The 24,801-nt window shown below is 43.8% G+C and overlaps 1 protein-coding gene across 1 annotated transcript in view; it reads right to left on the reverse strand.

Moving 5' to 3' along the window:
- The window catches only part of LOC118796265 (RNA-binding motif, single-stranded-interacting protein 3-like), a 155,460-nt gene extending 134,193 nt beyond the window's left edge, over nt 1–21,267 (reverse strand). The window contains exon 1 of the mRNA XM_036555068.1: nt 20,086–21,267. Coding sequence (XP_036410961.1) covers nt 20,086–20,160 — 75 coding nt within the window. The 5' untranslated portion in view covers nt 20,161–21,267. The remainder of the gene's footprint in view (nt 1–20,085) is intronic.
- Between the last annotated feature and the right edge of the window lie 3,534 nt (nt 21,268–24,801).

A 24,801-nucleotide genomic window follows, 5' to 3' on the forward strand; every position in this document is an offset into this window, starting at 1 on the left:
TTTCCAGGCAGAGAATTATGGGAGCAAAGACGCTCTGGAGAAAGGAGCGGAGAAACGAGGACTTCCCCACCGAACGAAGGCCGGGAAATGCCTTATTGATCAATTAAAATTGGTCTCGCACTCAGCGGGGAGACAGCCGTGCTCAATGTGTTTGACGTTTCCGCTGCATCCTGAGCTTGGGGGACGTGGATCCCACAGCGAGTCCCAATACAACAGTTCCTTTTTTTTTTTTTTTTTTTAACTCTGCAGACGCAGTGCTTGATTAAGAGGGTAGTCTTTAGCGAGTAGTTGCAGACAGGGCATATGGGTAGTCTCACTGAGAAACTATGAAAAGTCTATAAACGGAGCGCTGAAAGTTTAACAGACACCAGCCTGTGACAGGGAGAGGAGGGGAGATGAGAGGAGCAGAGAGGGTAGCGGGCGCTCCAGCTGGAGAGCAGGTGTTCGCAGCTGCGGCGGGCGCCGGAGGCGGGGGCCGCATTCAGACGAGGAGGCGGCCATATTTGATTGGCCGCCTGACCTCGTGTTATCCAATTTCTGGGGGAGCCGCGGCATTATACAAAATGATACAGCGATTAGTCAGAGAACATATTGCGTAACTCCTTGTGCGAAAGTGCGGTCTAAAGTGCTGAAATGACTCACACTGCCATTTTTCTTCACAGACAGGATATGTGGTCTTGTGGAAAGGGCTTTGATTCCCTTTGGAATCTCTTGAGGAAGTATGTCTCATGTGAGAGCACTGATTATTATGGATAATGGCAATCAAATGCATTTATACTGAATTTGTACTGAATATGGTACGCTGCATCCTCTTACAAGGATCTGAAAGTACTTTAGAATAGAGATATTTGTGGAACAAAGTGATTAATTATTCATAATTATTATTCAGACCAGCACTGAACATTACCAACCCAACCCTGACCAACATGAATGAAAAAAATGACACACACCTGAATCAGCCCAAATTTCAGCAGCAGCTTTTTTTGTGCATGTCACTAATGATTATGCATAGAAAGTTGGAGGGATTTTACAGTTTTAAAATACTGAGATGATTTTGTAAATGCAAATCTCATTACCAAATAAACATAGCTGCTTCATGTAAAGAGAACCATGTGGATGCAGTAAAAGTTTGGTAAACTGGTAAACTGACAAAATACAAACATTTTTGGCAACACCTAGTTAGTGGGGAGCAATCCCATAAGTGATCAAACAAGATCACTGTAAAGTACTATAAACTGCAAAATTGTTCTTACTACTTGTAAAGCCCTGTCTTTCTCCTGGGTTCTCCTGGGTCTGAGAAATCTTCTACGTTTAACTAATCTTTCACATGAAGACACCATTGCACAGAAAGTGGACATCTCATAACATCTCAGTCAAAATAACTTTTTTGGTACCCCAAGCCTTTGGAGTTCCTTTCCCAAGACTACCATATAAGACACAGTATATCCTCTGGCATTTCTAGATCCTAACAAAAATGCAACTATTTATCCAGGCATTTGGCTAACCCTTTCAGGAAAGTCATGCTCAAAAATATGATCTTATATTGCATAAAAATACAGAAAACACATTGTTAAGTGGACATAAATTTTGAACATAACAGCAGCATTAATTGGTATGAACAGTATTTGTAATTACAGGCAAATACTTTATATCTTAACATATATTTGACATTCATTACTTTCTCAAAAACTATGAAACTGCAGATTTTGATGCTTTATTCTGCTTTAACACATTTTTTAAAATAGCTTTGCGTGACAGCAATGCATGAAGTTATGATTACGAGTGCAGATGTCTGCCATACTTGTGGTTAGACGGAGATACGTTCCGTGGTTTATACACACACAAAATTTTTAACAAAGGCATGTCTGAATGTGACCATGTGTTAATTATCCACTTTAATGCACATGCACACCAGTTCCTCATACCATTCTAACATTTACTGGGAATTAGCACCTGAGAATTGCAGAGGGGGATTAAATAAAACGTATGAATGATGGATGCAGACAAGAGGCCTATCATATCTGGTTTCCATTAGCTATGCTCAGCTAGATTTTGTATGCGTGGGTGTGTGTGGGTGGGTGTGTGTGTGTGAGCATGCACATGTGAGTGAGCGAGAGAAAGAATTTAAAAGTTTTCTTTCTGCTGTCTATCCTACAATAATGGATCTCAGCTGGGTAGGATCTACCTATTGCACACATGTAGTGGACCGAGCCCATGTGTGTGTAAGCATACAACCATTCCATGTGCAAAGCAAACTATGCACAAACGGGAGAGGATGACTGACTTTATACAGTCAACTAGTGTACTTTATGCAATAGAAAAGCCAGGGTTTTATGCATGCCATTAACAACCAGTGACGGTCAACAGAGCGGCTAAATTTAACGTACATACATTTTTCATTTTCAATGAATTTTGTCAAAGTTTTTATATGGATGGGACTAGCTTGCACTGACAGACAGACTCTTTATAGACTTCAAAGCAAGCCCCTAAATGGTCACCAGGTGCTGCAGCGAGTATAATAGGGCAATTGATCATAAAGGGAGGGGTGCTGTTTTGGAAAAAGTTAACAAGCAAGATAACTGCCGATATGCTGTTATAACGGAACATGGCAGTTTCTGTGGAAACTGAATACAATCACAGCGTCCAATTAATTTTGAGTCAGATTAAGCGCACGTTGTCAAATTGACGGTCCTGGCTCTTCCAGTGTTAAAGCCCACTTCTGACCAAATTTCCGATTTGTGCTAAACAGAGACAGAGACTCTCAGCAACCCGGGAAAACTATTTACGGACATCACAGAGACTGTCAGAGACAGAGTCCTGCTTCCCCTTCAATCCCCACCACTATCGCAAAAAAAAGAAAAATAACCGAGAATTAAAAGCCCAGCACCACAATGCAAATATCAGCCTCTCTATTAAAACGAATAAATGAATTCTGTGAGAAAATAAGGCCCTTCACATAAATAATTTCTGATCCTCTACGAAGGACTTGTTGGCTGTGGCTGCGTTAGACAGCCAACGGAAATACCCAATTATTTGTGCATAATAACAGCCATGCCACGCAGCGGCGATCCCCCCTACACACACACGCACACACACAACAAATCTCTCCCACGCACTCTGCCTTATAAGTGCCAATTACAACCAGGGATTACATTTGATGCGGCTGGTTTTTACGGTGTCAATGTCAGCCCTGTATGAATTATCATTGACGTTGACATGGTGTTTTAGGGAGGACATTTCTGATTCATGTGTCATCAGCTCAACATCTCCTGCGAGCAGGGAGAGCTTTCGCTAATTCCCAAGCATTACTTCAGGTTAAAACTCTGGTGCTGGGGCCTGAAAAAGCTGCTTGGAAGTTTGTAATGGAGCACGTGTGTCGTCTCATACAGTGTCCAGGAGAATGGCTGTGTAATTCGGTGCAGCACACTCGCGGTGTCCCTAACGTTCTCAGAAAAAACGATAATAAATAAGATACAGCAATTGCAACGCTAAACATAAGGAGTGTGAAATCACTTTTGTTCACCATATATTTTCAAGGACAGAGTAAACCATCTTATTCTACGGGCCTGTTTAAACTCTTAGATAAAATGAATATGAATAAAATGAATACACGTTAACATACATTTATACACACACACACACACACACACACACACACACATATATATATTTCAGTTGATTATAATGATTATATAATTAGTACACAGGAATTCAATACAGCAGGATCTGTCATATTTTTTCAGTGCATTTTTCACACTGAGAATAATTTCACAGAAAAGATTATTACCCATGCACTACCTGCTTACCGTGTCTGTTAAACATTTTTTTAATAAATCATATTCAACCGGTAGCAAATGCATTAATCAATGGCTTTCTAATAGTGAAAATTGGCCCTTTAAAAAAGGTGTGACTGCTTCCTGTCTGTTGTGTTCATTATGAAAAAGGAGGCAGCAATAATGGCCTTCTCCTGTCGACAGGGAAAACCCCCGCTTGCTTTACCCCGCCACCACGGAGCCTGTCCTTTTGGCTCGGTCTGAGAGGCTGATCAAGTGGGCTCAAGCTCACTGGCCGGTGCTCGCTGGTCTCATTCTCCAACCTGCCACTTTATGGTGGTAATCGCCTGCTCTTAATAATTCATACCTTTAAAAATGGGAGGATCTAATTGGAGTCGTGCCTCGATACTTCCCGCACCGCAGGGATGCACTTAGTGGCAGTGTTTTTTTTTCCCTCCCAGAAAAACCTTCTCGCCCTGATCTGAGGGCGGCTGGCTTGAAGGCAAAGAGCAGCCAGTGGAATTGAAACCTTGCCTCAGAAAATATAGGGTATATATATAAATATATATCTATATATAGGTCATAACCCTTCTTCTTTCCTCTAATCTGTGCGAGCAAATGATACCAGGAACATTGACCTCCACCACCTAGCCTAGCCTAAACGTGTCAAATCTTCATCAGCTTAAAGTGGTCTGTTTTTTTTTTTTTTTGGACCAAAAAGGTCACCCAGTCTGAAAGAGTGAAGGTACTAAATGATAGTAACAGATTAATGAGGATGAGGGAGAGGTTGTGTCACTATTCAATCCTCATGCCACTTCCATTAGCTGTTATCATCCAGAGTTCATGTACCATTTACCCATAAATACAATACATGCAAAATGATCTTTGAGACCAGCTTCATCAGTAAAAACATTTCCATTTGATACAGGTGTACTTTTCTCAAAGAGCAATGGACGAAAGTGGAGATTTCCGCTGAAATTAGTCTCCTCCTTCTTGTTGCAGGCAATACATCAAATCAAAGAAAGAGAGAGACAGATGGAGAGAAAAGAGAGAGACAGTGAGACAAAGAAAGAGAGAAAAGGCGGAGAGGGAGTGGTTCCGCCGGCCAATTCTGGACAGTCTCTGAACACGATCCCCTTCAGGGAATCCAATTAAGTGAACGCCACGCGGGAAACCGGTGGCAGCTTGATGGATGCAAGAGATAGGCCGTGTGTGGATCCGAGCAAGCCCACCAGAATGTGTCGAGATCGCCTTGTAGAGGGGGAGAAGGCCAGGTAGAAAGCTAATCATACTGTGCGCGCTGTAAGTCACAGCCCTGTCAGGCAAACACAGCCCCCTGTGATACTGAGAGTGAGTCATTCAACGCCCTGAGGCCTCCATTAATTCTCACCACCACTGAGTAAACACACGTGCTGCAACTTGGCGGTGGGGGGGGGGGGTGAATGGGGAGGGGGTGTCATTGTAGGACCCTCGGGGACAATGCAGGGCTCGGCAATCTGCCGTGACCCACAGACGAGTGAGCGGGCTTTAGGAAGCTAACCGCGCTGTGCAGATTTAAAACACAAAAAAAGATTCCTCCAGCTCTTCCTGGGCAGATGCTGAATTTCCCTCTGCTTTTTCCCCCTTATTTTTCAATTTTATATCTTCAGCATTAAGCCATGATGACTTGAAAATGGCGGTGAAATTCAGTGGCTGAGGTGTGCTGATACAGAGTACACGCGGCAGACCGAGGGAGACAGATTCAGAGCTCAGCATCCGGCCATCCGTCCCTCCATCTATCTCTCCATCTATCCATCTTCCCCCTCTTTATACGAGCTCTGCTGCGGGTGAAATCTGTTGTCCGTGGGGCCTTCTGCTTAGAGCTAATCCCTCCCCACCATTCACAGAGCAGCACTGATACTGCAGCACTCCACACCACTCCCTGCATGGCACTCGGTTGCCAATTTCATACAAGATGCGGACCTTGGCGTAATACCTTTCAACTGGCTGAACACTTGCTCAGGGCTTGCAGTTGAGCTCTTGTGTATTTTCCTGAAAACATCTCTCCTTACTCATATGTTTACAATGCAGAGCCAGCTACCCAAATACCACTGTACGTTTAACTTTGTTAACTACAGCCTGTTCCAGATGATTACAGCTAAAAGCGAAGAGGATCAATCAGGTTAACTGAAGAGAAACAAATGAACAACAATAAACATTCAGTAGGTCATTACAATCTTTCCCATGCATTCAGGAAAAAAAAGTATATTGCAATTATGTTAAATCCCATATTAAACAAAAACAATCTACAATAGGGGGATTTTCAACTGAATCATCTACAAAAGCAAATAATTTATTAAGATCAGAAAATATTAGTTATGGGAAGCATGTTATGTATTTATTGAATATTTACTGACCATATTTCTCCAAAATTATACACATGCAGATGTCAAATTGGCACAGGATATTCAGCTGGAAAAAAGTCTTGTGGCACTTCACTTAATATGCTTTGGAATCACGACAACCATCTTTGATTTATTTCACCTGCTTTTTTCTACCCTGATAATTATACTAGTATTTTAGCAGGCCCAGAAGGAGCACTATGAGCAAAAAAAACAAAAAACAAAACAAATCAGCTAGCATTTGATGAATGGGAGCAGCTTCAAGGGCCAAAACCCACCAAACCGTGCTGCTAAAATACACACAGCGCCTGACAACTAGATTGGTTTCCGCCTCTACCTTACTGAAGCCACACTCGGGTCACTGCTCAATCTACACAGGTCACGGCTAAAGCTATTTTACACCCGAGCTTTGACTTTCTGCACCGGCTTCTCTTTGACCTCTGGGAAACAAGAAAAACAAAACTAATTCCATAGCAAACATCAACAAGCCACCATAGGCAGGACAGAAAAGACACCACAATCTATGAAGCCCTCTCTCTTGGCAGAAACCTAATCAATGGCTTGTCAGCTGAATTCATTATCATATGAAATACATGTATTTCATTTAATGCATGTCTGGGGAGTTTGATTAATGAGTTTAATTTATGATTTTTGGTTCACTATCATTTTCCTATTGTCTGCTGTATTAATAATGTATAATTATTTTACATGTATTGTGTTAAAAATGTACTTTATAATTCTTATTCTTCTTACTCAAAATTTCATTATTGCCAAAGCTGTTGTGATAGTCGGTAAGTTTGTTTACTACAAAAAATAAATCCCTGGCAAATTACAAATAGATTAAGATCAATTCAACTTTGCTGTGGTTTCATTTTTTTCCCCCATTACAATATGTGTAAATAAATCAAGTGGCACCAAGAGATGTATCTCTTTGGAAGCTTGGTTTCCTGACTCAAGCAAAGAGAAAGCAATTCCAATAGGTCTGGGACAACCAACATCACGGAGGTCCAGCAGCAGCAGCTAACGGGAACCTAAATATAGATGTCGTTTTCAAGTTCACTCCAATGGAAACGGGACCTTGGAAAAGAGAACACCAGAAAAGCGAGCAAAGTCCCCCCTCCATTGCATTCTGAGAAATTAATTGCAGAACAGCAGCCCTTGACGCCAGGTACAATTGCATTTAGCTACAGATGACAAATTGGATCTGCTTGCCGCTAAATGTGCGAAAGGTTATGGATAATAAATGGAGAAATCAGTTTGTGGTTGCAAAATGCAAATTGCATCAGTCGCCTTTTTTATTTGCACAAACTACAGACATATTCAAACACAGAAACATCAATTTGCAACGTCTGATCTCCGGAGAATGCCCCGGAGGTACATCCTGGTGGAACACAGAGGAATGATACTGATCTAAGAGAAAAACATGACTGACTCTGCTAATGGGACATTGGGTAGGGGGTGGGTAGGGTACATTAGTGGATATGGAGGGTGTGTAACAGGAACTTGGAATGCGAACATCACTGGAATGTGGAAGTGGTTGGGGGAGGGGTCTGGATACCGGGAATCTGAAGATGAATGCTGCTAGAATGTGGAGGCAGGGGTTTGGCATTTATGAATGGGGGGGGGGGGGGGGGTGTATGAATATTGCATTATAGGGATGACTGTAGGATTGTGGGACTGAGGAGTTGAATGTTCCTGGAACGTTGCGTAGTGACGTGGACAATGGGAACACGGAGGTGAACGTTCCTGGAACATAACATGGTGGTGCGGTTATCGGGAACATGGAGGTGAATGTTCCTGGAGTGTGATGCAGTGGTGATGTGGATACTGGGAAGCCGAAAGAATGTGGAGATATTGGGAACCTGGCAGACGAGTCCCGGTGACTTCATGCATCTGGCAGAAAGACCGACTATCGGGTTCCCTGACCCACTGCAGACTGCAGTTCTGCGCAGCAGACGATCTCCAGGGCCTGCTCCGGAGGCAGACTGTGATAATGCTCTGTGTAAACTCTGTGAACTCTCGGCGGTACACCCCCCCCCCACCCCCGCAATCTATCCCCCCAGACACATGGTACACAGTGTTCCCCTTTTACAAAATGAAATGTATCCCATCCGCCACTCAAAGATATCACTTCCTCTGAGTGATATCTGAGGAATTTTGTCTTGGAATGGTAAGAGCACCAGTACCGAGTGTGTGTGTGTGTGTACATTTGCGTGGTGTATGTCTTTGTGTGCATTTGCCACTGTGCTTTTTGTAGCCAGAATGCATGCATTCGCATGTGTTTTTTTTTTTTTTGAGTATGTGTGTGTATGTGGGCCAGCAGATTTATATTGATGTGTGTGTGCCCACTTTCTGTGTTTTTTGTGTGGGGCGAAGCGTGTGTGTGTGTGTGTATTTGTGCGCCAATGTATACGTTTATATATGTGTAGGTGGTTATCTGCCAATATGTGGGTCTGATTATAGGCTGCTGTGCTAATGGAGGTCACTGTGCTCTGTGGTGACCTTGGATGACCTGCAGTTATAATGGAGGCTGCCCTGGTCATGTTACTGCAGTCCAGTCCAGGAAAAGCGTGCCAATGACACCATACAAAACGACAATGAACAGCCCTTAACAGCCCTAGACAGCTCACTCTTTCAGCAATAACCTCCATTATTATGCAATATAACATAGGGCTCACCGAATGTTTGAATTGAACGAACAAATGTGCACATAAGTGCACAAGGCCCAGAAACTGCACCTGATACCTTACATAACAGATCAAGGTAGCCTAGCGAGTCGAGCAATGGAAACAAAATCACCTCTTTTTCCAGTGAATACTGGTTTTTAGAAACGGAGAAACATCTTTCTGGAGTGAGAAGCCACACTACAAGATGTGTTAAAACGGCATCAGATGATTTGTTGCCACATTGTTTCATCGCAGTTACAGATATCTGTTATTCGGGCAACAAGACAGAAGGGCGTTAAGTTTTGTCTCTGTTAAGCAAACTCCCAGGGGGGGCTTTTGGTCTGTAGAAGAAAAGTTTTCACCTTCTGAAAGCGCTCGGAGCAGAGTTTTCCTTTCCACTGGGGTCGGTCCTCTGCCACAGTAAATGGTCTCACAGGTTCTTTACTGCCAGCTTCCCCTGCAGAGCTGTGCAGGGTTACATTGCCATTGTGTCTCTCGTACTTTTCTTCACACAGATATTGAAAAATAGTCATTCTTCATTCCCGGCCGGTAAAAACACACAAAAAAGGAGAATGGCAATCTGTGAAGGCCTTTCTCCAGCAGGAGCAACATAAAATAGAACAGAGGCAAGCACAGTATGTCTCCATGAAAAAACGAGTATCTTTTTTTTTGTATGGGTTTGCTCAGAAATCTGGAACGAGGCAATTACATTTGCAAACGGCTGTTATTTTGGGCTAACTTTATGAAAAATGAAGACACTATAAAAACCGCTGCTTTCTATTCTTTATTTATTTATGTATTTGAACTTATGAAAACCTTGGAAAGTACATGTTCCATGTCAAGAAGAAAAACCATCTTAAAATGTTAAAATATACCTAATAGCACTGAAATACAATGAAAGTAATGCAATTATCACACTCAACTCTTCAAAGTTTTTGGACAAACCTAATCAACAGGACTGGCACACCTTAAGAACTGCAGGCAGTGCAAAGACCATGGCACTAATAGGAAGGACTTCTCATAGCTGCAAAGACCCTGAAACGCTGTGAATCATGGATTTACAACTCTAATCTTCAGGATACATGGATCACCTCAATATTTAATGCAAAGAGTGGAGACAATTAAATATGTAAAAGGATCAGCCTTGCTAAAATGACATGCGGGATACAAAGTGCTTTCTGCTCTTAGGTGTAAGACACAAATGCAGCCCAGCGTCACAGAGACCTTCAGCCTGGATGTGAGAAAAACAGTATCGCACACAAACTGATTGGCCACTGGATTTTGAATGGATGCAAATGTAATGCATATCTATAATATGTCAGCCACATACACTAGTAAATATGCCATTTCTAACCAACAGAAAAAACAGATATATTTGCCGTAAGGTTACTGGCACATCTGTTGAAGAAATATGCTCTTACAAGGGTGGAGAGAAATTTAAAATTTTTGTTACTTATTGTTACTTATCTATAAGGTGATATTTTGTAAGAAGGAGTAGGTTAACGTTCTTTATATCATTTAGTAAGTATCCCTGGACTAAACAATGCCAGATCCTGGATAAGAGGGTCCACAAATACAGGTACAACAGGTAATGCCATGTTCTTCTGTCCCAGTACTACACACTTTGCAGCCTGTGTGCTTCTGTCAGGATGGCCATCAAGAGACAATAACACCCGCAGATGTACTGATCCAACCAGCACGCTAATGCATTTGGAAACGCTAATGTTATCTGTGAAATGTGTCATAGGGACGCTGGTGTGGGTTAGTATTCAGAGTGTGAAATCTGAATTTGCTGTTATCCGGCCTGGAGGGGTGCGGCGCGGCTTTAAGGCGACTTGGGGAGGGCTCCATGCGCCCGCTGCCCCCCCAGCATTAAAAGGACACTGATCACAGAGCCTCTGACTGGCTAATCCAGTTGAGGTGCTTACCCATCCTCTCTACAGCCGGAAAAAATAAGGCTCTGGGAGCAAATGAGAGAACAGCGTCTAGACAAAGCCATGTTTTTTTTTAAATGGTGGATACTGTTAGAGAGGATAAGAAAAGGAGTCTATACAAATACTCATATCCAACGGAGCCACAAAGGCCCTCCTTGCCCTCTTTCTACACGCCCCACCCAATTCTCCTGCCTTGTCCTTCCCTTAGTCTGTCTCAGCCCTGCCCAACCCCTTTTTCTCCAACGGCCCTCAGCCCCGCCCTTGAAAAATCACTAGGCATGGGTGCGGGATCGTCCCACCCAAACTCAAGAGGCAGAGTCTGAAAACGCAGAATCAGGATCTGTTGGGGGCTGCGGAGCCTGTACCAAAATGAGCAATCAGGTACATTCTGATGCTGTTTATCCACTTCTTTGGCAGGCGCTCTCATCCAAGGCAATTTACAGAGCAGCTGTCCTGCATATCCGTGTCACCATTAGTTACTGCGTCTCTGTTCTTCTCATTAACTCGTACAGTATCGCTTCACCTGTCTATGCCCGCTCTCCGTTTTATCGATGTAGACACATCCTGTGAATAACACTTTCAGCCCTAAAACCGGACGGCCTTTGCAAAGGTCTGCCAGGCAACTTATTCTGATAAAGCCAGGAGCGCTGAAGATATGAATTCATGTGGCGCTCGAAGCAGAGGTGTTTACTTATTGTAATCCTAGCTTGAGCAAACGCTCGACAGCTTAATCTGACTGGTAAAATTGGTCCAGATATATCTTTATTTATTTAGTGCCTCATTACAGTTTATTTTGCTGAGTCCAATACCACAGGCAGCAATTCAAACACTAAAGCCTATTTATTTAGACTCCTTCAAATGTGATCCTCAAAGGTCTTCTATTCAGAGCCGGCCTCCAAACTAGCCACAGTGCTGTCATTTACACTGAAGGGAATAAGACACAACGTCTTATTGACATCCTACAAGGATCTTTAGTGGAGGGTTTGAAGGTGCTTGACAGGTTCCAGCATTAGTGGCACTGTACAGTAGCACTGGGTTTCACATCTGAGGATCAAATAAGTGACTCTGTGTCATAGTTTGCATATCAATACCAGTACACCTTAGTTTGCATGTCTGTGGATCATATCAATAATGCTATGTCATGCTGTAGTTTGCATGTCTGTGGGTCATGTATGCTGATAACACTATGGTCTGCTGTGCTCTGCTGGTCTATGGTATGTAGAGGGTGTTGTTTTGGGGTGCCATGATGACATGGATATCAGAGAAATGTCAGTGTTTCATATTGAAAAAGGTTGTGAAGATTCCCACAAGTCTCCATCTACTACACTCTTACTTTTCCCAGACACTCATTCTCGACTGCCATGTTGTTCTTCCCAAACTCAATCTTCAGCAGAGTTGCTATTCAAGGGAAACTCCAATTACGATTACATCCAAATGGAGACCCTCTCCTTACTACAGTGATCTTTTTAACAGAGGTTCTCTGTTTGGCCAGGAAATCTCAGTACCTCACTTGATCACACAACATTGAGCAAAATATGGCAAAACCATGTAGTGTAATATATGACACAGAGTAGACTACATTGGCTCCTGGACCACAGCAAATGTAATGATGTCTATATGTCATCCCTGACAATCCTCACAAACAGATCCTTTCCGAGGACTGTGTGGAAGCACGAAAAGCGAAGGGGAGCCTTTTCCGGTCTTAAAAATCCATCATTGTGTTTTTTTTCCTCTCTCCCTTCATTAAAAATGCACAAGCAATAACTCTGGAAAGGGATCTAAGTAGTTTTGTATTCAGAAGCAGGCTGTTTCAAACCCCCGCTCAGCCCGGCATCCATCAGCCCCAGCAGGCTGTGGTTACCGTAAAACGACAAACCCCTCAGACTCCGGCCCTGTCAATCTTCCTGAGGTGGAAAAATCCACACAGGCCCCCTCTCTCTCGTTCTCTTTCACTCTCTCTCTCTCTTATTTCACAAACATGCAAACTGCAAAATGAAATCCTCACGTATGCAATGCTTAGCTGCAAATGAACAAACATTTATACAATATAAATATCTATCCATCTCTTTCTCTCTATATCTATGTGTGTAGGTGTGTGTGTACACTATACGCGTTTGCTCTATATATGCATATATAATGTCTGTGTAAATGAATGTATATATAATACAGCTATATAATACACATATAAATGTATAAATACGTAATATTATAATATCATAACAGTGCCTCTCTGCCCCAGAGGTGTCATCTCCATCAAATAGTGTTATCACAGATCACATGGCTTAAAACTGAGCAGACTATACCACACACTTTGAAATTCTCAATATTCTTATAAATAAACCTTCATATCCTTCAGTGATCGACTAATTCAAACACCATCATCATTGGTATTATGGAAGCTCCAATGTAGGAGAGAACTAAATGCTACATATTTATGTAACTCTAGTCCTACACATATGGACGTACTGTACAGACAGCCTGATGTGGTGCCAAGGAGACAGCAGGGACTCCAGAAAGGAAGGGGGTGAGAGAGAAAGAGAGAGAGAGAGAGAGAGACAAACCGAGACCCAGGCACCACAAACCACCCTGTACACAGCTGGGTATTGCTACAATCTCTGCAATAGGACCACCTCCCTGGGCTGCCCACACTGCCAGAAGGCTACAACAAGGAACGAGGGATGATGGATGGAGGACTTTTGAAAAGGGAGAAAAAGGGAAGGAAAGCCCTCTGCTGTGGGGGGAAACAGAGGCACGGAAACAGTCTATGTGCCGAAACAGTGTGTTAGCGCAGCTCTGCTCCTGCATGCTCCATGACACACACCTCAATGCACTCTGGCTGCCGCTCTGACTGGAAAAAAATCTGCTACGGTTTTCCTTTACATAGCGTATAGCACTATGAGTTTAGCTGACACTGAACTACAGCAAAAATTTTTCCTTAAAGAAAAACAAAACCAAAAAAGAAAAACACCGGTTAAAGCTCATTATTAAATGTTGAGGGCAAAGCGCATTGCGGATGGACTGAATCTGGTACTGCACCGCTGAACTAAAACAGGGGCACAGGTAGAGGGCACATCCCCTCTACGTAAGTCAGGCTGCTTTTTTCCATCGCTTTGTGATTCGCTTTTGTCGAGACAGCAATTAAAATTAAAACGTGCGCGCTTCAAAGGGAAGCGTGATTTTCAAGTAATGTGTCACTTTACAGAAGCCTCTAATGGCGGCCTAACAAGCAGCCGCAACGGTGCAAGTGCAGGTTGATAGGATAATTGCAAAGACACACCGCTGGGAACACGTCACGAACGCAGAATCTGTGCACCTGTTATATATCTTTGACAGCATCAAAAAACTGAACTACATCCATTTCTGCCTTTTGTGCTTTAAATGCTAAAGTCATTTAAGGCTCAGAGTGCCTTGATGAGGGCGTATGCATTTACCACCTATGCAGCTGCAGCTGTGACTGCAATAACGCTGCACTGTAATAATATGTTGCAAAATAATTTAAACTAAGACAAAAAGCAGCAGTCTGAGGTAATGCTAAGGAGCGAGTAGCTCCTAACCCAAAAGCTGCCAGTTTAATTCCAAGGTGGGCCTCTGCCTTGGGTGAAGTACTTTACCCAAATTACCTTGTCAAATATCCATTTTGAGTAGCATGTAAAAATTGAAAGCTAGTCATTTTGGATGAGAGCAAAGCGAATGTAACATAATGAGAATCAGATATTACAGATATTAAAATGGCTGCAGTTCTGCAAAAAAAAAAAAAAATAAAAATAACCAAGCAGCCATTTAGCCAGCCATGCCTTGATTGTCAAGCTTTCATGTTAAAAAACAAGAATTCATGTTTGTATCACTGCAGGCGCACCAAGAAAGATTTAGATGACCAAAACGCACATCCTTGTTTGTACCATAAAGGGGTGAAAATAAAAACTTGAATTTATTTGTCTATTTGTTATATTTTGCTGTAATCCAGGCTCTTCATTTAACATACCTCGCTTAGCTATATTTCAGCTATTTGTGCTCTGAGAGAGTGTATACTCCCTTTCGATACACTCTCTTGACCTAGCTAATGCAAGGTCCTTTATTTTCCCTGAAATTGCCAAACCTTTTTGCAGAATTCTCATTGCTTGCCATAACCTCTCAGAAAACTGCCTGACCCACATTGCCAAGGGTTCTCCACCGAGCTGAGAACCAGGTCCCCCGGATAACAATATCATTAATTATATTAATTATCCGAGATAATCCCAGAACAAATGAGCTAATTAACATTTCAATTACGTGAGGAGTTTCTGAGTGACTTTTCAGAGCTGCCAAAGACAAAGCACAAAAGACAAAGACAAGAAATAAAATCGTTGAAGATGATCTGTCATGACACTTAATTCGTTTTTTTTTCCCCATAACTCAACTGTGCATCAAAATAAATGGATATGGCAGCGGTGCATCTTTATATAGCCCCTTGTGAAAACTGAAAAATAAGGCTCAACATGATGAATGTGTATTTACCACTGACAAAAAATGCAAGTGTACAACTTCTGCTGCTGGCTGTTGGTGTTCAGCCTCACCGAAAGTGGTTTAAATCACACGTTGACTTCTGGACTTAATTCATCAGCGCCAAAAGTGGGATTTAAACAGCACCCGTGTCATTTCTGCTGCACAATAGCTCAACCCAGCAGTGTAACCAAACCCTTTTCCTTGCTTTCATTACCCCCAAAGACCCCCTCAACCCCCCACCCCCCCCCCCTCCGCCACCTTCCTGTCCACCACCCCCCCCCCCCCCCCCCCCCTCCGCCACCTTCCTGTCCCCCACCCCTCTCTATGAAGGAATAACTGACAGGATTAATGGAGCCCCTTGGCTTGAGCAGATTCGAGGCTATTCCCTGAATGGGCTCCATTGATTTGTATTTATATTACCCTGCTCCAAATCTATTTCATATCCTCCGGTTCTGCACGCGCTTCTACGGTCGCTCCGCACATGCAACCCACACCCCCCCACACCCCCCCAACCCCGCCCCCACCCCCAGCTCGAGGACGTCTGATCTTCAAAGCGAGTCGAAGGAGATGAAGGGGAACAGGAAAAAAAAAACCACGTGAATCAGCCAGGCGATCGGGAGGAGCTGCAGATGGATATCAGAGCATGCAGGTAAGGCAGGACAAAGAGGACCGTGAGTGACACGTCAAAGGATGTGTCCTTTTTTCCCAGTTGAGATATTTCAACTGCATATTTCATATTGCACGCAGCTGTGTTCAGTGTATGATGGTGCATTCTGCACGTCTCTTCCACAGTAAAGGAATGTAAACTATCTCTGAGGGGTAATCCCTCTGAAACCGCCTCTCTCCGCAACCCTTTCCCTGACAACTGAGTTTTCCAGAAATTAAATCCAAGCCAGAACAGATTAACTTGCCTTTTTTTTTTTGCTAAACCTCTTCAAGAAACATATTCACAAAAAATACATATGTATATTTGTGCTCCCATTAGTCAAGTATCTAAACGTACATCATCAGAATAATGCATGGATCTCTCTTCATCTCCACATAAAAATGTCTATTCTTACTGCATTCTCATTTCTGTCAAAGAGCAGATGTTTTTTTTTATTACTTAAAGTTAAAATACTGTTTTGTTAGATTTGAGAATGTTTTCTAATAATGGCAGAATTTAAATTTAATCATATTGGAACTTTTAATATAAATTTCCTCAATAGCTTCTTATCTATTAAGAAAACGATTTTCGCACCGTGTGCAATTTTCCTCTAATGAAAAACCTCCCTGAGTACTGAATATTCAAAAAAAAAAAATGTAATCAGCATTCAGATGCAAACAAATAAACCAACATCAAAAACCCCTAAATACTCCATTATGATATTCTGTTTGGACCCTTTCCAAAAAGGTAATTACTGTTAACTGACACTGAGTGTAACAAGCTAAAGCAAATACAAACACAATTCATTAATGAATATACAGATGAAAAGCAACCAAAAATGAAAACAAACAGGGCTAAAATGGAAACATTTGCCCTCAAAATAATATGCAAATAACATAAAGAGCTCCCAAAATATGTTTCATTTTGATAAAATTTTTTAGCCTTCGCTTTGCGAATGACATTCAATACAGCTGCAGTTTCCAGTGTATTCGCAAGGTGGCTACACATGAGGTAGCCACATTTAGCTAATATACCCACTTGCAGCTAATTAGCTTAGCCATGTCCAATTTGTTTCACATTTTTTACCATACAGGATTCCCCTGATGCCTAAAATATTAGGGGAAAGAAAGAGGGAGTTCTGTGTACGGCTATCTTCAGCGCTGCAGGGATGAGGACAAAAGCAAATATATTATAACTGTGAGTCCCCAAGGAAAGATAAGGACGAAGATGTGTGAAATGGAGTTAAGGGGATGCAATATCACCAATTTAAAACCCTACCTCAGCCATTTTCATTAAGAGGTTTCTTAAGGAGGTGGAAACCAGGGGAAATGTCCAAAAGCAGGCACAACTCATTGTCGAATTGCCCCCAAATGTCCCACAGAAACAAAAGACCTTTTAACGCCGCTAAAGAAACTTTAGAAAACTGGAAGTGGTTCTGAATCTGGAATAGAAATGGAGATATAATTAGATACTTAAGTATAATGGGATGTGCAGTATGTGTTTATGAGAGAAAGTTAACAGGAACAGTTAATGAATGTTCCAAAATGAAACAAGCTAAAATGAAGCAAACAATAGCGCAAAAACAGTACAAAACTGATCCAAATAGTTGCGACTAAAATCATCTTTTTTACCGACAGACATCAGAACAACAAAAAATAATTCCTTTAAACATGTTCCCATGAAAGCAATCTGTTCCATCTTTCTCCATGGGCACATCTTATAAGACAAATCTAGTGACTCATAACAAGTCACCAAAAAATGTGTTCCCAGAAATCAATGTTTTTCGCTCGAGGAGCAGCAGGCACTCCACTCAACTGAACTAATCAATAAAAGAACCGATATTATTGTTCCATTTCATTCTGACCGTGATTTGATACCCATCACAGCTGTTTTGTTTAAAAAAAAAAAAGTAGTACCGCCAACAAATTACACCCAACGACACACACGTTGAAAAACCTTTCCGTTAGAATTCTGTCAACCTCGGATGTAAAACAGCACGAACCACCCCCTTCCCGAGCCCAGGACATATCCTTTTATGATAATATGATCCAGGTGCTTCTAGCTCCCCGCACACCTGTAAGCTAAACATTTTTGTTGTATGTTCAGCTTGAATGGGTTATTCGAAATGGGCGGCAACCATTTGGCCCCATGTGCTTTTTTCTCCCCCTCACCAACAGTGATTCATTTTCCCTGGAGAGATGAAGCCATTTCAGAGCATGTCGAAATGAAGATGAATAGAAAGACATCTAGCAGCGGGACCCCCCCCAGCACACATGCTTACAAGGCAGTGAAGGCGAACGGGTGAAACGCGATCTCGGGGCCCCCGACCTCACCGAAAGCTCTCCGCTTCCTCTCTCCTGATCCTTCAATCAATAATCATTAGGGGGCCCGCGCGGTACTCCCCCCCCCGGGCGGGTTCTCGCCGAGATCGCCGGAGGAGATAGCCGCGCTTTCACACCGTCATGCTCTCCGCGTGGAGGGACATACGCAACGTGGGGGCGGCGGGTACGGTGTCTGCACGACCCACCGTGAAATGCTTCGCACACCCATGAAAATCCAATACGCGCTTGACAACTCTCCGGAGATTTAGCACGGTTTGCTAACACGCGGTCCTAACACGCTAACACACTTTTTTTTTAATGTGTCCTGAAGTTTTTCAGGGTAGAGGACTTCAGTGAGGTGAGTGTCCGCAAAGTGCCCCTCAGAAACATTTTGTCACAGTAAGATGTGGTGGGGGGGGGGTCCAATGTGAGTAAGACGTGAAGGGAGAGGGAGGAGAGAGAGGAGAGGAATTGAGGGAAGAGAGTGAGAGGAGGGGCTAATCCTAACTGAGAGACCTGAGCTTGCTGAGGCAGTGTGACAGAGAACAGACAGATACAGAGAGGAGTGAGAGATAGAAATCGAGGGAATGGTGAGTGTAAGTGATTGGGAAAGGCTAAAAAAAAGACTAATAAAAATGACTTTTAACTTGTTCTTAGCCTGCAAGTCTTATCAGAGATGGTAATGATGGTTGTAATGATGATTGTAATAATCTTTTTCACTATATTTATTCATCATCTGATATCATCAATCATAGTAGTAATACAATTACTGCTATGGCAGTATTTTTTCAAAATTTACCATAATTGATTTCTTTTTCTGCATATTTGGGGTGATTTTTGTTTGTGCTTTGGCAATATGTATTCATTACAAACCATGCCAATAATGTATTATTGATGCCAACAGAGTATTATTAATTTGGAAAGAGAAAAATCAAAAAAGAGGGACAAAAATAAGAGAATGCAGGAGCAAGAAAGAGAGAGCAAGTAGGAACGAGAGCAAGGGAAGCAGTGAGAGACAGAGGGAGGTGTTAAAAGGGAGAGAGTGAGGAAAGAACAGAGAGGAGAGGGAGAAATTCCGTGCAGCGGTGCAAATGTATCAGACTATAAACGAAGGTGAAGGCCCACGGTGGCCTGATGGGAAAACCGCCCCGGCGTCCGTTACCTAAGAAGTACTTTAGACGGGAAGGGGACGGTCCTGCGACCTGGCCCGTTTTGATGATGCGAGCGTTTTAAAGGCAGTGCGCCGGTGCTCCACCGGAGCCCGCGTTTTCTCCTCCTCCGCCGCCGCACGTCGGCTCGCGCGCCGCAGAAGCCAGCTAAAGCAAACACCCCGGTCCTGTTAATGTCAGCGCTCTGTCAGCGCGCCGGGGCGAGTCTGCCCAAGGCAAAGTCAAACCAGAGAAGGAAACCAGGGGCTCCGGCATCCCGCACCATCACTCACGCAACACGGCTGCCAACTTTTCAGTTAATGCGTCGCAAAGCACGCACAGTTCTACGCTTTCCTATTACCTGTCCCATACACACACACACACACACACACACACACACGCACGCATAAAAAAGATCAGAGGGCAATAAATCACGAGCCATCGATTGGGATCTTCCTGGTGCAGTTATTCTATGTGACTAATGTGCCCTTGACATTTCCAGTGGAAAGGCCAGCAGGACTGGGGGGTGGGGGGTGGGGGGTGGGGGGGGGTGGATATAACGCTCGCTGCCCATTCCCGCGTGAGACACATGCAAACACAAGCGAGGCGCCTGCCGAACGACACCCGTCCCTTCCTGCCCCCGCCACCCTGACTACCCATCCGTCATATCCGTCATATACAGCACCTGTCAGCGCGAGAAAAGGGGGGAGGGGTCTACAAGTGTGAGCGCGTACCTTGGTCTGGAGATAGTGAGGGTAGTAGTAGGTGTACTGGGGGTACATTGGCTGCTGTTCCAATCGTTTGCCCATGTAGCTGGAATCGGTGCGGCCGTGGCAGGGAACTCGCTGGCAGCTCGTCTGTGCGCTCGGGACCCTCCTCGGTCCTCGGCAAGGCGTAGGATCCGTCTCCGAGAGGGGGACAGGGAGAGAGGGAAAGCGCCCGTCCGGTGACAGCCTGCTGCGGGAGTTCCTGGGTGAGTCGCCCCGTCGCCTCGCGTGCTGGAGTTTGACAGCCCTGCGACCTCCGGCTGGTGCCCGAAACGACCCAGGCGGGCAGGCCGCCCACCCCCCCTCCTCTCAGGACGAGCCAAGGGGAGCAGGTGAGGATGAGGGAGAGGAGGACGAGGAGCGTGCAGTGAGCAGCGGCCGCGGTGGTCCCGGGTCCCTCCGTGCGGCGGGGAAGGAGAGAAAGAGAGGGAGGAGGAGGGAGAGGGAGGGAAAGAAGGAGGAGGAGGAGGAGGAGGAGGGGGGGGGGTCGTAATGTTCACTTCTCCAAAAAGCCGGCTCTCTTGCTTCCTCGCTCCCCCAGCTTCAATTTCTCTTGCTCCCTCTCTCTCTCTCTCTCTCTCTCTCTCTCTCGCGCTCTCTCGTTCGCTCCTTCACTCACTCGCCCGTAGTCTGCCCCCAGCCGTACTGTGCCTGTGTCCCGTTGTCACACGCCGGATGATATCCCTGCAGGCACGCTGACAGATGCACTCTGAGAGCAGAAACGCCAGAGCAATCCAAACTGCACTGTAGTAGTTTACGGCAGGACCGTTAGGGCAAGAAAGAAAAAAAGAATCACAGCCGTGACTGAGATTTAAGGAAAAAAAAGAACAACAGCGGAAACTCCAGTCAAGGAAAGGAACGAGGAGTGGAAAAAAGCACAAAGCACAATTCCCGAAAATAAACGTGCACACCGAGGCTCTTCCTCTCCTTCCCTCTGCGTGTGTATGTGTGTGTGCGTGAGTGTGCGTGCGCGCCTGTGTGTAGTCGTCCCCCGGTTTCTTCTTGCCTGTCTCTTCTCACTCCTCCCAGCAGCCTCTGTTGGTCTGCTCGCTGCTGTCTCCTCCACGCCGTGACACAGTGGATAGGGCTGGTCTTGTGCGGAGCTCAGACTGCCTCCCTCCCAGCTGGTGGGTGGGACTTGACAAGTCCCTCTCTCTCTCTCTCTCTCTCTCTCACTCGCTCTCTCCTCCCGGAGAACCAGACACAGGCCAGAGAGCTGCAGTATTTCCAGGCAGGAGGAATGGAGAGCGGAGACAGCCATACCAGGAGACGATTCCCCCTACTGGTAGATTGTGGTCCTGCTGCCTCTCTCCAGACCTCCTCCATAAATCTCCTTCTCTCTCACACACACACTTTCTCCCTCTCTTTTTTCTCTCTCACACACATGGTCTCTCCCTCTTTCTCCCCACACACTTTCTCTCTCCTTCTCTCTCTCTCTCTCTCTCACACACACACACACACACACACACACACTTCTCTCTCTCTTTTCTCTCTTTCTCTCACTTATCCTCTCACTCACTTTCTCTTTCTCTCTCACTTTCCTCTTTTAAAAGAAGTTTGCCTCTAGTCTCTTCCCTCTTTGTATAAAATAAAGGAAACAAAGTTGTCAGGAGATTTAAAATGGAAAGGCTCTTCAAAACTCTTTCCATATCCCAATTTCAATCATCTTTCTTTTTTCTGGGTTTCTCATGTCAAAACATAAAAAAAAAAATTATTTGGTTACACTATTTTCTCAGATTTTTTTGACCTGTTCAGTCTATTAATGCAGAGTGCCAGTGTACAACATTTAACAGAAGCGAATATACAATACAAAATAATGTGTTGCTTTTCCATCAAGTATTAAATCATATGACACATGATACATTCTACATTGTCTGTGCAACTTTTTCAACCTTTCATTACCCGCCATTACCCAAATAATGTTTTTTCAATGATCGGTCCAGAGTCTGGGAATTACAGGGGTGTTTTAAGTAAAGAGATCCCGCCATCAACTGGTTGACATTTACTTCATTGGTGATAATCCTCCTTTGTTGTCTGCTCACAGTAAAATGTAAAGTTAATCCCCATGTTGACATGACATCATTCTTTAATCTGACTCAAAGTCTGCCTGATGGGCCGTTACCCTTCAGATTTCATTGAATGTGTGCCAGGAAAGAGGGTAATAAATACGACTGTGTCCGTCTAATTAATAAACCTAAATGCAAGCACTACAGAGCTATCGTGGGTTTATTTTCATTCCCAGTGGCTGGTTTGAGATATGCATTACAAGGGTTCATGGAGGAATGACACCCATATCAGCTTTCAAGAATAATGAAAGACATTTGGAATCTTGTTTGAATTTTGGAACTTCCTGCAATTTCCAAAATTTTAAGTAGAGAAATAATGGACAGATTGTACCACTTTCGTGCGTTATTTTTTGCGTGATGAGATGCGCAAGCCACCTGCTATTGGTCAACATGCGAATACAGCGTTTCTCACAAAATCAAAGCTCATATCTGTGGGGGAAGGAGCTTGTCACCATAATCGCGAAACAACACAGGATCCTTCGGACAAATTGGTAATGACTTGAAAGCACAGCTGTCTGCCTAAATAGAGCTGGAAGAGAGAAGGGTCCGTCATAATGACTGGAATCAACAGTATGGCAGGGAAAAGCCACCAAGTGCGCTTGTTCCCCCGAAATGTCCGACGTAAACAGTATAATGTCACTGATAAAGACAGGGGGATTTTAAAATGACAGTTGACAGAAAGAATTCTAGGGCCAGGAGCTGAAGGCATTCGGCACTGGTGTGGGTACTGTACGTGGGAGTTGTAACACAGATCAGAAGTCAAGGATCAGAGGAGAACCCTGATCCCTATTACAGGCACTCTTCATGTCAGTCTCAAGTCTGTTCTGACAGTACCGCTTGTAAGATGGGTCTGAACCAGCAAAACACACTGTCACCACCACCTGCTCTTCTAGTTTTCCTCTTAGAAAACACATATAACACAGTTGTTCTGTCACATGGTCCTACTGTAGACCATGTAATAACTATGGATACTGTGTTGTATTATTTGTCCTTCCAATGGATACTATGACACCTTCAAATGGAGTATTACTTCTGCATGAATAAGGTTGGGCAATCAGTGCCAAAAGGCGGTATCGATTGCAAATTCAAATGCATTCAAATTTCATGTTCGTCTTTATTCTTTAAACAAAGCACAGGGTTTTCAGGGCAGAGAGAATCGATACCAGTATATAAGGCACACATACAGACAATCAGCTGAAAAGGCCCTTCTTTTATAGGCCATGTGAAGGAAAATATAATTATCAGACAGCTAGCTTTTATCTCTGACACAGAGATGAGGCAGCTATCGATTGTGGATTAGCAGATTAACAGCACTGTGAGGGATAGAGAGAGAGAGAGAGAGGGACAGAGGGAATGAAAGAGAGAGGGGAGAAAGAGGAGGTAGTGAAGAAGGGGGATAGAAGGATATATAAGAGAGACTGAGATAAGCAGAAGAGACAGAGAGTGAAAGAGAGAGAAGGTGAGAGAGGGAGTTGGGGACATATGAGAGGGAGAGAAAGTGAGAGGAAGATTGAATGGGCACATGAACACAGAAGACCTTGGGCAATGTCTTCTATTTCTAGGTAGTGCCCTTCCTCACCGTTCTGCGCAAGTTGACAACACGCCTATGTAATTACACTCTAGATAAGTACTGAAACTTCAAGCCAGAAAAGTATTATTGCTATTCAAGTACACTACTATGGTACCGTACATAACCAAATAAAAGGTCACAGACAGGTTGGGTTTAGTTTATGTTTAAATCTTAAGACTAAGGATGGAGATAAGATTAGATTTCCAGGTTATTGTTGCGCTGGGGTTATTAATACAGGTGAAAGCTTGATTTGTTACATGTATTACTGTGTATCAAGGTATACATGTCTTGAAGCTGTATGGCACTAGTACAATAGTGAGACTGTAACTACATATATAAATCTCATAACACAAAGCCACATTCCATAGCTCCGTTTTTGTATCCCCATTAATACAAATGAATACCATCTCTCCACGCTGGCCAACGCAAAACCAGCAGGCGCTATGTAACTGGAAGATCCTCTGACAGAATCTTCTGGAAGAGCTGCATTCTCTGACTACCCTTATACTAGGACTACCAGGAGGTGGGTCGCAAACACGTCTAGTTAACCTTCCACTCCAAAAAGGCGTATTTCTCGCAGATGTTTACCGTTTTATGGCTACCTTCACTTCAGGCCTAAGTGAATCCAGCTGTTCACCGCGGCTGCGGCGCGGAGAGACGTTCCCATGATTGATACCGAAGCAGAGTTCACCCCCGCTGACCCCAGATGCATCCTCACGGCTTCCAGCGCGAAGGACAGATTGAGCGAGCATATGGAAACATACTGCGAAATGTGATCCGTGTGAACAATCCAATTTAAAACAACAAAAAAAGCCATTTACATTCCTTCAAACATGTCTCCCTGGGACGATCAAAGCATTATTAAAGCCCTCTGGTGAGTCACCAGACAAGCCAGACAGAGGTTACATATCAATCCCCAGCAGTATACACTTATTCAGAGGGATGGTGGTGTCCAATTAGCAAGGACTTATCAGCATTAAAGAACTGCGAATACGCAATGAAAAATAGATTTTTTTGGAAAGAAATTCATACATACATCAACTGCAC

The sequence above is a fragment of the Megalops cyprinoides genome, chromosome 21, assembly GCF_013368585.1.
Source record: "Megalops cyprinoides isolate fMegCyp1 chromosome 21, fMegCyp1.pri, whole genome shotgun sequence".
NCBI lineage: Eukaryota > Metazoa > Chordata > Actinopteri > Elopiformes > Megalopidae > Megalops > Megalops cyprinoides.